The sequence below is a fragment of the Corythoichthys intestinalis genome, chromosome 5, assembly GCF_030265065.1.
Source record: "Corythoichthys intestinalis isolate RoL2023-P3 chromosome 5, ASM3026506v1, whole genome shotgun sequence".
Lineage (NCBI taxonomy): Eukaryota > Metazoa > Chordata > Actinopteri > Syngnathiformes > Syngnathidae > Corythoichthys > Corythoichthys intestinalis.
In genome coordinates this window covers 40085041-40099678 of record NC_080399.1, presented here as the reverse complement: position 1 = coordinate 40099678, position 14638 = coordinate 40085041, and the positions used below count along the sequence as shown (strand labels likewise).

The 14638-nt window shown below is 42.7% G+C and overlaps 1 protein-coding gene across 1 annotated transcript in view; it reads left to right on the top strand.

The window, feature by feature from the left end:
• Nucleotides 1–14638, top strand: part of fgd4a (FYVE, RhoGEF and PH domain containing 4a) — a 93584-nt gene that overhangs the window by 54625 nt on the left and 24321 nt on the right. The window contains exons 4-5 of the mRNA XM_057836703.1: nt 12152–12304; nt 12863–13055. Coding sequence (XP_057692686.1) covers nt 12152–12304; nt 12863–13055 — 346 coding nt within the window. The remainder of the gene's footprint in view (nt 1–12151; nt 12305–12862; nt 13056–14638) is intronic.

The following is a 14638-nucleotide window of genomic DNA, read 5'->3' as shown; positions in this document are numbered from 1 at the left end:
ACTGGTTGGGCGAACTCCCATGCACCCTCGAGGACCCTGCCAAGGGTGTAGAGCTGATCCACTGTTCCACGGCCGGGACGAAAACCACACTGCTCCTCCTGAATCCGAGATTCGACTTCCCGACGGACCCTCCTCTCCAGCACCCCTGAATAGACTTTACCGGGGAAGCTGAGGAGTGTGATCCCTCTATAATTGGAACACACCCTCCGGTCCCCCTTCTTAAAAAGGGGGACCACCACCCTGGTCTGCCAATCCAGAGGAACTGTCCCCGATGTCCACGCAATGTTGTAGAGGCGTGTCAGCCATGACAGCCCTACAACATCCAGAGCCTTTAGGAACTCCGGGCGGATCTCATCTACCCCTGAGGCCTTGCCACCGAGGAGCTTACCAACCGCCTCAGTGACTTCAACCCCAGAGATCGAAGAGCCCACCTCAGAGTCCCCAGACTCTGCTCCCTCAAAGGAAGGCGTGTCGGTGGAATTGAGGAGGGCTTCAAAGTATTCTCCCCACCTACTCACGACGTCCCGAGTCGAGGTCAGCAGTACACCATCATCACTATACACAGTGTTAATGGTGCACTGCTTTCCTCTCCTCAGACGCCGGATGGTGGACCAGAATTTCCTCGAAGCCGTCCGGAAGTCGTTTTCCATGGCCTCGCCGAACTCCTCCCATGTCCGAGTTTTTGCCTCGGTGACCGCCGAAGCCGCAGTCCGCTTGGCCAGCCGGTACCTGTCAGCTGCCTCCGGAGTCCCACAGGCCAAAAAGGCCTGATAGGCCTCCTTCTTCAGCCTGACGGCATCCCTTACCGGTGGTGTCCACCAGCGGGTTCGGGGATTGCCGCCACGACAGGCACCAACCACCTTACGGCCACAGCTCCGATCGGCCGCCTCAACAATGGAGGTGCGGAACATGGCCCACTCGGACTCAATGTCCCTTACCTCCCCCGGGACAAGGGAGAAGTTCTGCCGGAGGTGGGTGTTGAAACTCTTTCTGACAGGGGATTCTGCCAGACGTTCCCAGCAGACCCTCACAATACGTTTGGGCCTGCCAGGTCTGGCCAGCAACTTCCCCCGCCATCGGAGCCAACACACCACCAGGTGGTGATCAGTTGACAGCTCCGCCCCTCTCTTCACCCGAGTGTCCAAAACATGTGGCCGCAAGTCCGATGACACGATTACAAAGTCGATCATTGAACTGCGGCCTAGGGTGTCCTGGTGCCAAGTGCACATGTGGACACCCCTATGTTTGAACATGGTGTTCGTTATGGACAAACCGTGACGAGCACAGAAGTCCAATAACAGAACACCACTCGGGTTCTGATCGGGGGGGCCGTTCCTCCCAATCACGCCCCTCCAGGTCTCACTGTCATTGCCCACGTGAGCGTTGAAGTCCCCCAGTAGAACGGGGGAGTCCCCAGAGGGGGCGCTCTCCAGCACACCCTCCAAGGACTCCAAAAAGGGTGGGTATTCTGAGCTGCTGTTCGGTGCATAAGCGCAAACAACAGTCAGAACCCGTCCCCCCACCCGAAGGCGGAGGGAGGCTACCCTCTCGTCTACGGGGGTAAACCCCAACGTACAGGCACCAAGCTGGGGGGCAATAAGTATGCCCACACCTGCTCGGCGCCTCTCACCGTGGGCAACTCCAGAATGGAAGAGAGTCCAACCCCTCTCGAGAGGATTGGTACCAGAACCCAAGCTGTGTGTGGAGGAGAGTCCGACTATATCTAGTCGGAACTCCTCTACCTCACCCACCAGCTCAGGCTCCTTCCCTGTCAGAGAGGTGACATTCCATTTCCCAAGAGTTAGCTTCTGCAGCTGGGGGTTGGACCGCCAAGGCCCCCGCCTTTGGCTGCCGCCCAACTCTCTACGCACCCGACCCCTTTGGCCCCTCCCACTGGTGGTGAGCCCATGGGAAGGGGAACCCATGTTGCCTTTTTGGGCTGTGCCCGGCCGGGCCCCATTGGGACAGGCCCAGCCACCAGACGCTTGCCTTCGAGCCCCACCTCCAGGCCTGGCTCCAGAGGGGGACCCCGGTAACCCGCGTCCGGGCAAGGGAAACTGGAGTTCATTTCTTTTTCTCATCATAAGGGGTCAGTTTGAGCCATGCTTAGTCTGGCCCCTCACCTAGGACCTGTTTGCCATGGGTGACCCTGCCAGGGGCTTAAAGCCCCAGACAACATAGCTCCCAGGATCATTGGGACACGCAAACCCCTCCACCACGATAAGGTGATGACTCACGGAGGAGGACTGTGGAACTAATTAATGGAATTATAATGTATTCATATGGGAAAATCCTCCTTGACATACAACCATTTCAACTTACAAACAAGGTCCTGGAACGAATTAACTTCGTATGTTGAGGTATCATTGTACTTGCTTCATTCCGCCGTTTGTCGGGTTCCATTCACAGTAATTCTAGCCCATGTTGGTTCATATACAGCTTGCTTGAAGAAGGCAACTCTACACATCTAAGAAAGTAATGTGCTGCTAACACTCTTGGTTATGTAATGGCACATTTGGTTTATGCTTTTCATTTGATGTTCATGTATTCTTACTTAACCTTATTTAAATTTATTCCGTCTTGTTTGCCAGCCTCTTATATTTTTGCTTTTGTTTGCATTGCTTTGGCGCTTGTTTATTCGGGCTTAGTGTGTTTGCAGTGCACATGTGATTGGCCTGGGGAATAAATAGTTTTGCGCATGCGTAGAGAGAACATTCTTGATTGTGTATGTGTGTTTTTTCAATTGTGTGCCCAGATTACTGGTATGTGTGAGTAGATTGTTTTATGAAATTTGTCACACCTCACCCCACAGTGAATTATCATGTTTCAGTGCCCTTGATGGCGATAGAGGTCCAATGCATTTCTAAGATCAAGATCAACCGGTACCATTTTACATGTTCAAATTAGTGAATTGCAAAAGACTGTAAGTGTGTTTGTGTATGTGTGTCACTGTTTGTCCTTCTGAAAGCCCTTTAAATATAAGGTGTGTAGGAGTGAGTGAGATTGTGGGAGGAGTCCACAGCTGTATGAGTCTCCTCACAGAGCGGCATTTAGCAGCATCAGCACTGGTAACAACTCACAGGACTTGGTGCTTTTCTGGGGGGGCACGACATACTTAGGATACATATCACATCAAGTTTTTATTTTTATTTTTACTTTGCTCTCGGGTAAGTGATCTCCATTATATTAAGAAAAAAGTGTTTTGATCTGGACAGGGAACCTGTTCCACACCTAAGTGTGCCTTGCATGTGCAATTGCAGTTGTCTACATCCTCAACCTGTTAAATGTTTTTTTTTTTTTTCTTTCGTTTTCTAATAGATAGTAAGAACATTCTGATAAGATGTACGCACCAGCCTTTTTTGCTGCATACGTCTGTCGTATAGCCATCTACAAACAGCACAATGTGACATTCCTTGTGGTCTGTGTAACTTATTTAGACTATAGTATATGGCTGTGTGAGGTCAAACACTGTGTTTTGAGCTCAACTTTGCCCTCCTAACTGGCAGCAAAAGTACAGGTGGGCCTTTTGATTCCCACCTGAGCTGCTTACGTGCCTGACACTATTGCTACTGAGGAGGATGAAACTGGGTCATTCTGGTTCATCATCAAGTGACAATGCTCAGGGGAGGATTCACCTTAGCACATTTGAGACTAGTACACAAAGGCCTGTTCAACTCACTGTTTTGCAGTTTGTAAGAGTAAACCTTTTAATAAAAATAATAATAATACATTTTATTTCAAAGTGCCTTTCAATATCGTGAAGGACAGTGTGCAAGAAATAAAAATTAAAGTTGACAAAAGCGCAGATTAGTAAAGTTTGACTTTGTACAGAGGGTTTAGTAGGTGAGGTCATAATACCAGTGTTATCGACGTAATCAAGATGATAACAGCATTACTTAATGACATTGGCCAATTCATTCGGTAAAGGAAACTTAAGGTAATAAAAAAACGGAAATTGTTATCCGTAAACAAAGAAGCAAAGAAGTTTTGAATCCACTATTTTATTGTGGTTTATATTCTATAGTTAACGAGACTGGGAAGCGGTCTGCAGCGCTTCAGGCACGAGCGCGGAGGAGGTGTATCAAAGTCTTTCTGCAGGGTGGCGCCGCCTCTGGCTCGCATTAATTTACTGAGCACTCTACCACTCAAGCCAGGCTGCTTTTAATGAGAAGACGCTAGATTAAGCAATGGCAATTGTTCTGAGAAAAACTTTGGAGAGCTATACTTAGTTACGTTGTGACTCAAACGTAACAAGCATTATTTCATTGCAATCCTGTTTTAGTGTGATGCTACAACACACATCATTGGACACAATAATCTCAGTTCAGCAATATATGTTTGTGAAATTGATTGGCCAAAGCATAAGATTTGAGTTTAAATGTCCAGTAAGTGTGTAGCTTCCAGCTGCAGAACCCAGACTGGTGTGTGACCCATTAAAAACACCCCAGGGGCAAGAACTGGCTCAACCCCTGCCATCCTCCAGAATAAATGTGGCTTGTGGAGCACAGTCTACAGCCTCTGCTGCGTTATATGGAATCATGCAGACAGCATTTAAAAAATGGTGCTTATCTGAGTTTTTTCTCATGGTCTCTCAATGTGACCATGGGAGGCAAGATGGGACAAGCACGCAGTGTTCAAGAAATTCCTGAGGCCGGCTTCAGAATTGATCGTACATTTCGGAGCCCCTTTTTTTAGACGTGGCTCTCCCAAACACATCACGGAGCTGTTTTCACTCAGACACTGGCAAATGCTGTTGTCTTTAATTACGGGCAGCATGTAAAAATAGGAACTGAATATATGATTCGGTGGCCTTTTTTCCTCTCATTCCCTTTCAGACATGGACATAGACATTGACATTGACATGCAGGAAATGCAAGCTTACTGCATTGGTTGACGTTGAGGTTTAGAAATCCACAAAAAAAGTACTGCTCTTTATCACAAAGTCATAACATGCTCTTTTACTTACTGTGTGTTTCCTATGATTAACTAATTGGTTGCCTGTACTGTGGGAAATTATCCATTTTATTTTGATGACTTAGATTTATTGAAATTATTGTTCATCCATCTTTGTGGGTGACATACTGTCCATCGATGGCAGTGTATTGAATGCTCATCCACACACATTGGCTGCACCAATCAGGCAATGCACTACTAAACCATCAGTGACTTACACGTTCTCTTCCTAATCAAAATTATTTTTTCTTTTGTTTATCCATGCCATAGGTTGATTTTTAAAAAATATTTATTTATTCATTTATTTGGAGAATTTGATTTGAAACATCCAGTTCATTTAAACTGGGAAGACTGGGTACTTTGAATACAGGTAGTCCCGGATTACGACGTACCCAATTTACGCAATTTCGATTTAACGACGCCGATGTCTCGTCCGTCATTCTATCTCCAGTCGTGTTTTTTTTTTTTTTTTTTTTTTTGTTATTTTGTTTTTTTAAGTCACGTAAACAGTACCTAGTTATTGCCATGTCTCCTCCCCCAGCAGCGTCGTCACCGTCCTGCAATTCCTGATGGCGTCAGGTCCCACCCGCTGTCATTTCCGGTTGTCATGTGTCCGCCCGAGAAGCGCACTTTTTGGTTTGGGAGTGTCATGATGTCCACCCCAACCTCCGGTTCTCCTCTGACTGCCGACGATACGCCTTTTTCGGACGTCCCACTTCCTTGTTCTCATGCTGCTGCTGCCACTGCTCCTGCTGCTTCTCCCCCGGCGCCGACTCCTCTTGCAAGTCCTGATTCGGTTTTTTGAGTTCGGACGGCGGCTCGCGTTAAATGAGGTGACCAGTGTGGCCATAATACCCCCCCTCTCTCGCCTCCCTACTCTTTCCACAGCGCGCTTTTCTTTCAGCAAAGCGACTCACTCGCAAGTAAAGCCCGAATTTTTTTTTTTTTTTTTTTAAAGCCCGAAGTCATTAAATATAACAGCATTTAGCATAGCGTACGTCACGTTATCTTATTTTTTCACTTGATCTTATTAATATGATGTATAATGCAGGTTTTTGGACAGATATTCTGTATTTAGAGGTACATAAAAGGTTAATTTCCAAATTGTGCGGAAATTCGGTTTACATCGCTAGCCTAGGAACTGAACTCATTCGTAACCAGGGGACTACCTGAACTCGTATTTCAGTGCCATTGATGGCTCTAGACATCCAATCCATTAAACTGTGAGGGGTGAATCAGGGCTCCTGGCTAACATTTTTTTCTAGACACGTTTCCTGAGCGACATATGGGCGGCGCCATCTTGGAAAATGTCTACTCCGAACATCCGGTTTTGAAAAAACATCATTGATTGCGGTTGAAGTAAGCAGTGTGTTGACAAAGTTAAAACTGCAAAATCAAACCAGAGGAACCCACGAAATCTCTAAAATGAATTCAGCACGACGTAGATGAGACATAGATGAGATCCTATAATTGTTCTTATCACTTCGTTGATCATTCATTGACAAAATTATAACTGCTGCAAAAACACCCGGTCTTTGTGGTGGCACAAGCTTGGTTCCACATCTGCCTTCATGAACATGCTGTCCTCCCTGTTGTGATGATGGCAGATGGATTCGGTATTTCCAAATTATCTTTTTCAAGGGATTTTGATGAGTAATGTTACTCCACTGTTGTGTTGGATGGAGATATTCTAAAACGGACGTTGCAAGCAGACGTAAGGAACTAAAGCGGAAGTACCTCGGAAATTTGTCTTTTAGGAGCACAGTGGCCCCTAACTTAAACTTTTAGGGGTGCACACAGTAAATCGTCATGCAAAGGTCTTTTCTAATTTTCACTGTTTAACTCTCATAAAAATGCATAAAATACAAACATGAATCTATATTTAATTCTCTATCAGTTTTGACATCAATCAATATTAGGATGGGGAACCCCTTGGTACCTCACGATACGATATGGTTTGCGATAAAAAGCTCACGATAACGATCTGACGAAATGGCAATACAACGATTATGTATACATTGGTCAGGAAATCATTCTAGGATATTGTAAAAACAACTACTAAACAGAAAAACAAGCTTCTGCTGTGAATTGGCATGAGTTTATCACTAGTAGACGTCCAATCCATTTGAACTGGGAAGGTTCATTCGCTGCCATCCCTCCCACTTCAAACGGATTGAACGTCTATGGCCGCCAGTAGCAGCCAATGCCATTGACATTGGCACATTTTGAAAATGATATTTCGATTCTTGCAGGAGCATATCGATAACCTTTTGGGATACAAAGTATCACGATATATCACCATTTCGATATTTTGTCACACCCCTAAGCAATATACTCCTTAGAAATTAGGTTAACATGGGAATTTTTTTAGGGCGACCCAGCTGTAACATGGATGCGAATTGTTCCATTCGTGACAAAAAATAAAGTTTTAGTTTTCAGAAGAAGAGTTTGTCTGGTTAAGATACGCCAGCCAGGTGAACTCTCCTCGTCATTCATCCCAAAAAAATGAATTTTCTCCCTTTTTTCACCGCGACAGTCTCTTTACAGTCTAAGTCGGACTTATTCCCTCCATCCGCCTCCTTTGAAAGATTGCTGGCGGGTTTGTTGGAAAGAAAGTCACATATTGTCGTTTTCACCATTGTTCGCAAGTGCTCAAATGCTGTCAAGTTTTCCCGCTACCCCTATTATAACCCACCCCACACATCGCCCACCTCCACCATCTTTTTCTTCTGTTGTATTTTCCCTTGGCAAAACAGCTCGTTACAATACCGCCAACTAGTGGATTTAACAGTGAAGAAGTTTGTCAACAACAACAAAAAACCTGCAATGTTACTGATCGCGCATGTACGAGTAGATGAAAAAAAAACAATACTTGTACTGGCTCTAATTTTGGTCGCAAAATGCAACCATTTGGTTGCAGTCTGGAGGCAAAATGTCCCGTCAACTGCCGCCAACGAGTTAAAAGAGTGCCTTGAAAGGTTTAAAAAATATGTGATTGGTGCATGAAAGGCTTAAGATGGCACCTGCTTGGTGAAAATTTGTCCTTCTTCTATAACAGTGGTTCTTAACCTTGCTAAGGGTACTGAACCCCACAAGTTTCACATGAGCATTCACTGAACCCTTCGGAATTAAATGAGGCAAGGCAAGGCAAATTTATTTATATAGCACAATTCAACACAAGGCAATTGAAAGTGCTTTACATCACATGAAGATCATAAAAATCACATTACCGTATTTTTTGCACTATAAGTCGCAGTTTCCTTCATAGTTTGGCTGGGGGTGCGACTTATAATCAGGAGCGACTTATGTGTGAAATTATTAACACACTAGGATGTCATTTCACATGTTATTTTTGTGTTTTGGATTGACACTAATGTTTTGGTAAACTGGTTAGCATGTTCTTTATGCTATAGTTATCTGAATAACTCTTAATAGCTATTGCCATGTTCTCGTTCTGCCTTTGGCGATGTGTGTTCAATCGTATTATTGACTTTTTTATATTGAAATGCGTGCTTTTGGTTTGTGGTGCTTTCACACCCAAGTGGGGGCTTACTCGCATTTGTTTATGCGAAGAAGAGCGCTCACACGCCAGAAGAAAACGGACAGCTACGCAGCGTCTGAGAGAGAGAGAGAGAGAGAGAGTGATGGGAGAGCGAGAAACACGGCTGCAGATCTACGTTCATTGTTTATGCTTGTAAAATATCTTGTGTGTTTTCCACCCGCAGTCGGACACTTATAGCCAGTTGTGTGGTTGTTTGAACGATGCGCTAATGCTAGCGAACGCATGCTAACCGTTTGTGTCATTTCTGTAATAGCAGCTAATTATCATTTATTTACGCTGATGTGAACCTGTTTGGTGTCGAGGGGACGAAATTGATTAGTATTATTTCTATTTTTAGTTTCACTCTTCAAATTATGGTGTTTTTTACGGACGTCCAGCATCGTCATTTGGGAGTTTAGCTTGCTGTTTAGCCAGGACCGAGCCGTAGCGTCCTGGTGAGGACAGTATATTCGCATTTCGTTGTTCATGCATCATGTAACATTATCATACTGTACACTTGTTCAGCATTTTGTTCTCTATTGTATTTTTATATTAAATTGCCTTTCATGATGACATATCTGTTCTACGTGTTGGATTTTATCAAGTAAATTTCCCCCAAAAATGCGACTGATACACCGGTGCTTATAAATGTTTTTTTCCTCTTCGTTGGGCATTTTATGGCTGGTGCGACTCATACTCAGGTGCGACCTATAGTCCGAAAAATATGGTAAATCAATAGAACATAAAAACAAAGACAATCGAAACAGGAAATAAAATTATACATAAAAATCACATTTAATCACGAATTTTAAAAAAAAATTAAAAAAATACTACTACTATTGAAATCAGCAATGGATTTAAAGCACAAGAGGAATAGAAAGCAAATAGATTGAAATATATAGGCAGTTATGGATATGCAGTCTAAACAAAAGCGTTTTTAGCCCTGATTTAATAAAGCATTTTTTTTTTTTTTCAAATGCAAAATGATATAGTTAGGCTATAGCAAGCTAATATCTGAGTGAATTCCCATTCAAATGACTTCAAATTTCAAATATACTACAATAATTGTGCCTTTTGCTATTGATTTTTACGGGGAACTGCAGATTTTCACGTTGGAAAATGATTTTTTTGTTTGTTTTCATGTCCGCATTGTCATTTTTAGTGTTCCATCCTTGCATCATACACTATTTTCATAGTGTAAAATTTGACACAAATGTTTTGGGTTTTTTTTTTTGTTATTGTTTGTTATACGTCCTCATGCTGAGTGCCGGTCAACCTTCCACTAAGCAAACCAGTCTCTCCTCCCATTAGATAGAGGTCTAGCAGTTGAAAGAAATGGAATGAAGCCTGTGAATTGGGGGCAAACCAGTCTAAAATAACACTTTGCCTTTAGTCAGTGTATGAAAATCAGACCCTGTGTGTCTTAACCTTCGCCGAACCCCTTAGACTTACTCACCGAACCCCTGGGGTTCGATCGAACCCAGGTTAAGAACCACTGTTCTATAACGTAATGAAGTGCTTCGTGAATCTATGGAATGTACATTTCATCACTGAGCTCATTTTAGAACATACTGTATATTGTAGGTTTTAACCATATAACTTTGCATCCGACTACTGAGTATTCAAAAAAAAATCAAAATAAACTGTGGCTAAATTTACTGTGGTAGTAGTGTATTGAAATGGCCATGAAGTGCACTGAAGCATCCTCTGGAATTAGCCGCTACCCAGAGCTAATTAAACGCAAGTCTAAACGTTTTTGTCTGGATATAAAAATAGAAGCATTTAAGACATCCTCTCGCCAATTTATACGGATGGAAGCCATTTTCCTCACTTCCACACAGAAAAGATCCGGGCTTTAGTGATAAAGGACCAACCCAAATGATAGTTGTTTGACATTCTGTGGTCTGGATGCTTTTGACTTCCGCATTTAATCCAGCAGTGTTTATCCAAACAAGCAGACACAAAAGTACATTGCTTTCTGAATTTATTTCAATACAGTTAGTGATTCTACTTCAAAAATCACACACAACCTTCAAGTGATCACCTACTTGGGAAATAGCTTGCAGAATAATGAGATGGCCGTTGACCGGCACCATATATGGATGTACGTATGTGAGAGATAGAAAACGGAGCAATACATCAAGGCTACTGTTAACACTTCAGTGGGTGTCTGTCGCTCCATTACCTCACTGTTGTGGAGCTAAATAAACAGCCCTGCTGCACCAGCTGCAGTGTTCTCCACTGCTGGAGACATCATAAGTCCAGAAAGATCACTTATCCTACCTGAAAAAGCAGACATGCTTATTTTTCCACAAAAGAATTGTTAACTTTGCACATTTGCACGATGCACTGTTCTGTTGTATTTGACAGTATTTATCTTTTTATTATTATTTATTTTGAGTGCTATCAGCTCATATGTCCTTTTAAAAAGGAGGATTTTTTTTATTTCAGTAAAATGTCTTGTCTATTTACCCCAGTTACATGTTGCTACAGTTAACATCGAGGCTTTGGTCCTCTTTTGACCTCGTTGTGAGTTTGTTAAGTTGTGTTGTTAATAACGGCGTTACAATATACAGTGGGGAGAACAATTATTTGATACACTGCCAATGGTTGGCAGTGTATCAAATACTTGTTCTCCCCACTGTAACGGCGTTATTTTTTTCAGTAGTGAATAATCTACTTAATTACTTTTCTCATCTTGGCAATGCCGTTACCGTTACTGAGGATGGAAAGGCGTGCATTACTATATTGGTTGAATAACGCGAGACAAGTCTACGGGAGACGGACTGACCGAGACGACAGAGCAGAGCAGGAGTGGGGAGGAGGCAAAAAAGTTGTGACGCCGAGCAAACGCGATGCTAAGGGGCTCCGATAATACCTGACTGTAGCCGATAGCCTACACACTATGCCCACAAGATATGGTAGATATGATAGACATGTTAGATATCACATATACGTATATAGAACTAGATGCGAAATGACAGACACGGCGGCGTTAGCAACATGTACAGTATAGGAACTAGATGCGTTAGTAAACAGCCGCCATCTTAAAGAAGTAGACTTCTTCGGAAGGCTCTGTTGTAGAGAACCTTCCTAGCGAACCTAAGTAACTTTTTATCTAAAATACTCCTTAACCGGCAAAATCTTGACTTCACTCTATCTTTAAATGATGGAACAGTTTTAAAACTTAGACATGTCAAAAGTAGACAGAAGGGAACTAATGCAATTATGGGATCAATTTTAACAACTTTTAACGGTTGATTCAGGTTAAAGGGCAAATTAGGGTAAAGATTTTTTTTTTTCTCGAGGAAAAAAAAAACCATAAAAATTATTACCAGTTACTTTGCAAAGTAACTAATTACTCTTACATTCAGGTAACTAAGTTACTAATGAAATTACTTTTTGGGAGAAGTAATTTGTAACTGTAATTAATTACTCTTTTAAAATAAGATTAACAACACTGGTTGGGACTTCGATTAAACAAACTACATGCCACTCAAAATGTTTGTTCTTATTTTTTCCTCTAATTAGAATCGATAAGAGAATCGACAAAGAATCGAATCGTTAAGTAATATCGATAATGGAATCGTAAAAATCCTATCAATTCCCATCCCTATTAGACACACTGTAAACAATGCGTTCTCTGTTGTCGTACAGCTTTGGGCAGCAGTACATCATGCAGGCTCAATAGCACGTCCAGTGTGCAGGCGTGTCTGAGTCGAGCCAGCGGTGGAGGCAGTGAGAAGAGTTGGGCCAGCGTCAATGGAAGAAGTTCTGGCAAAAGGCTGCTTTCACAATCCAAACCGCCAGGTACGTCAGGATAGCTAGCTTTGCACATACCTTTGACTGTCTCCTGTTATAAATTAGACACGGACACAATCATGCTTTATTTATTGGTCATGTCGTTGTTTTCATGTCATAACATCCCTCATTGCATTTCCCACCATACCCTGTCGTACTTCATACATCACAATGTTAAGCAGTGCACACGTCACACCCATCAAAGGGAAGCGGTGAAAAAAGGAATCAGATGATGATGTAAGTCGGCCTGACACCAGTGAACGTTGAACTTTGTTCCTCTTTCATTCGCCTCTGTTAATCATTCCGAACAGATAAGACACACAAGACACTCTTTATTCGGCAGTAAATCATGCTGGATATTATTCAGCTTTGTGAACGCTGACATAGATGTCGTTACTTAGAGCAAATAAGGAAGCCTGTTTTTATCAAGTGTTTTTTCAGACCCCGGCATATAGTTATTTCAAAGTCCCTACTGCCCCCCTTCGCCCTAATTTTGCCTTGCAGTAGTTTATCTCCCAGCCCCATCTCTGCAAAATCCAGTATTATTTCCTTTTTATTTTTCCTTAGTGCCTCCTAAACCAACACACCTTCAGAGCCCGGTGACTGAGCTCTCATCCCCGCTGGCTCACAAGCAGAAACCACAATTTAGACCAGGGATGGAGGAGGTAGGAGGTGGAGGAAGGGGGGCCACAAACCGGGAGAGAGTGAGAATCAAACACTCAAAAGTGTCAGACCTCATCAGCCGATTTGAGGAGAACAGGTAGGAAGGAGCCTTTTCCCGTCTTCTGCTTTCTGCTTCTCCTTCACTGGGATCTGCAAGCATAGACCGAGTCTATGTTCTGTCTGCGAGGATTCCAAATATAGCTTTCCATTGGTTATTATGTTTCTGCTTGGAATTGGTTAACTTATGCTGTTGATCAAATGTCTTGGATAGAATGGCTCTTTTGGACGAACAGCTAAGATTTGCGCTGTTCCGGAAGTCATCAGGTTAAAAGTGAGGCACGGGAAGATCATGCATACAGTACAGTAACTCATTTGGTGTCATTTATGGCTACTCCAATCCTGTGTCAGTGCCATTGACGGTGATATACATTTAATGCATTTAACCCCTTGAGCATGCTGCTAAAAGACATGACGCTTTCGCGTCTCTAAATCAATATATACACTGAATTTAGTTGCTACTGCCACTTCTGGGAGCTAATTTACTTTACCCATCGAAATCAAATCATGATCTTTGCTATTTTTGGCTCTTTGAAAATAGCTGAGACAAAGCGCAACTTCAAAAAGGCAAACGTAAGTGCTCATTTCTCATTAAAAACAATAGTTTTCTGCCAAGCAGAAAAAATGCGGGTCTGAAGGGGTTAAATTTACCCATCGAAATCAAATCATGATCTTTTTGGCTCTTTGAAAACAGCTGAGAAAAAGCGCAACTTCAAAAAGGCAAACGTAAGTGCTTACGTCTCATTAAAAACAATATTTTTCTGCCCAGCAGAAAAAAACGCGGGTCTGAAGTGGTTAAATTTACCCATCGAAATCAAATTATGATCTTTGCTATTTTTGGCTCTTTGAAAATAGCTGAGACAAAGCGCAACTTCAAAAAGGCAAACGTAAGTGCTCATTTCTCATTAAAAACATTATTTTTCTGCCCAGCAGAACAAAATGCGGGTCTGAAGGGGTCAAAACTGTGACTGTTAGCAGTGAATAACCATGTTTCGGTGCCGTTGGCAGTAAAATATGTCCAATTACTTTAAACTGGAAGGGCTGGCAGTCAAAATGGATCTATCGCCCTCAATGGCAGTGAATGAGTCAATTAGAGGATAATGCATTCAGGTATTATTTCAGATGAGTGTTATTGTCATTAATGTTTTGAACTTTGTTACAGCTGTTGTTGATACCAACTTGCTGTAGAAAGAAAGTTGAGTTATAGTTTTCTGTCTTACTCGAAATTTTGTAATGATGAGCAGACTTAAGCATTATAATAACAACCCCTCAATTTTGGGGTTTAAAGACAACGAGACAGCCTTTGCCCATCATAGATCAAAGCTGATCATCTATTCAGTCTTTGAAATGTTCTGTGGATGCCAAACACAATAGCATGCTCCAAAAACTATCAGTGCAAGAGGCCGACTTTGATTTCATTAAAAGGGTCAACACTAAAGTGTTAAGTCACAGTAAAAGCTACACCCCTATGTGACATAATAGCAGTGCCTTGCCTTTGTTGTCTAAATGCTGCAGCAGTTGACAGCGTATTCAGTGCATGAAATAATGGAGCTGTCGTAATCATGAAAATACCATGAGATGGCAGAATCGGAAAAACGTGATCTTTCCCAACATTTCCTTTCA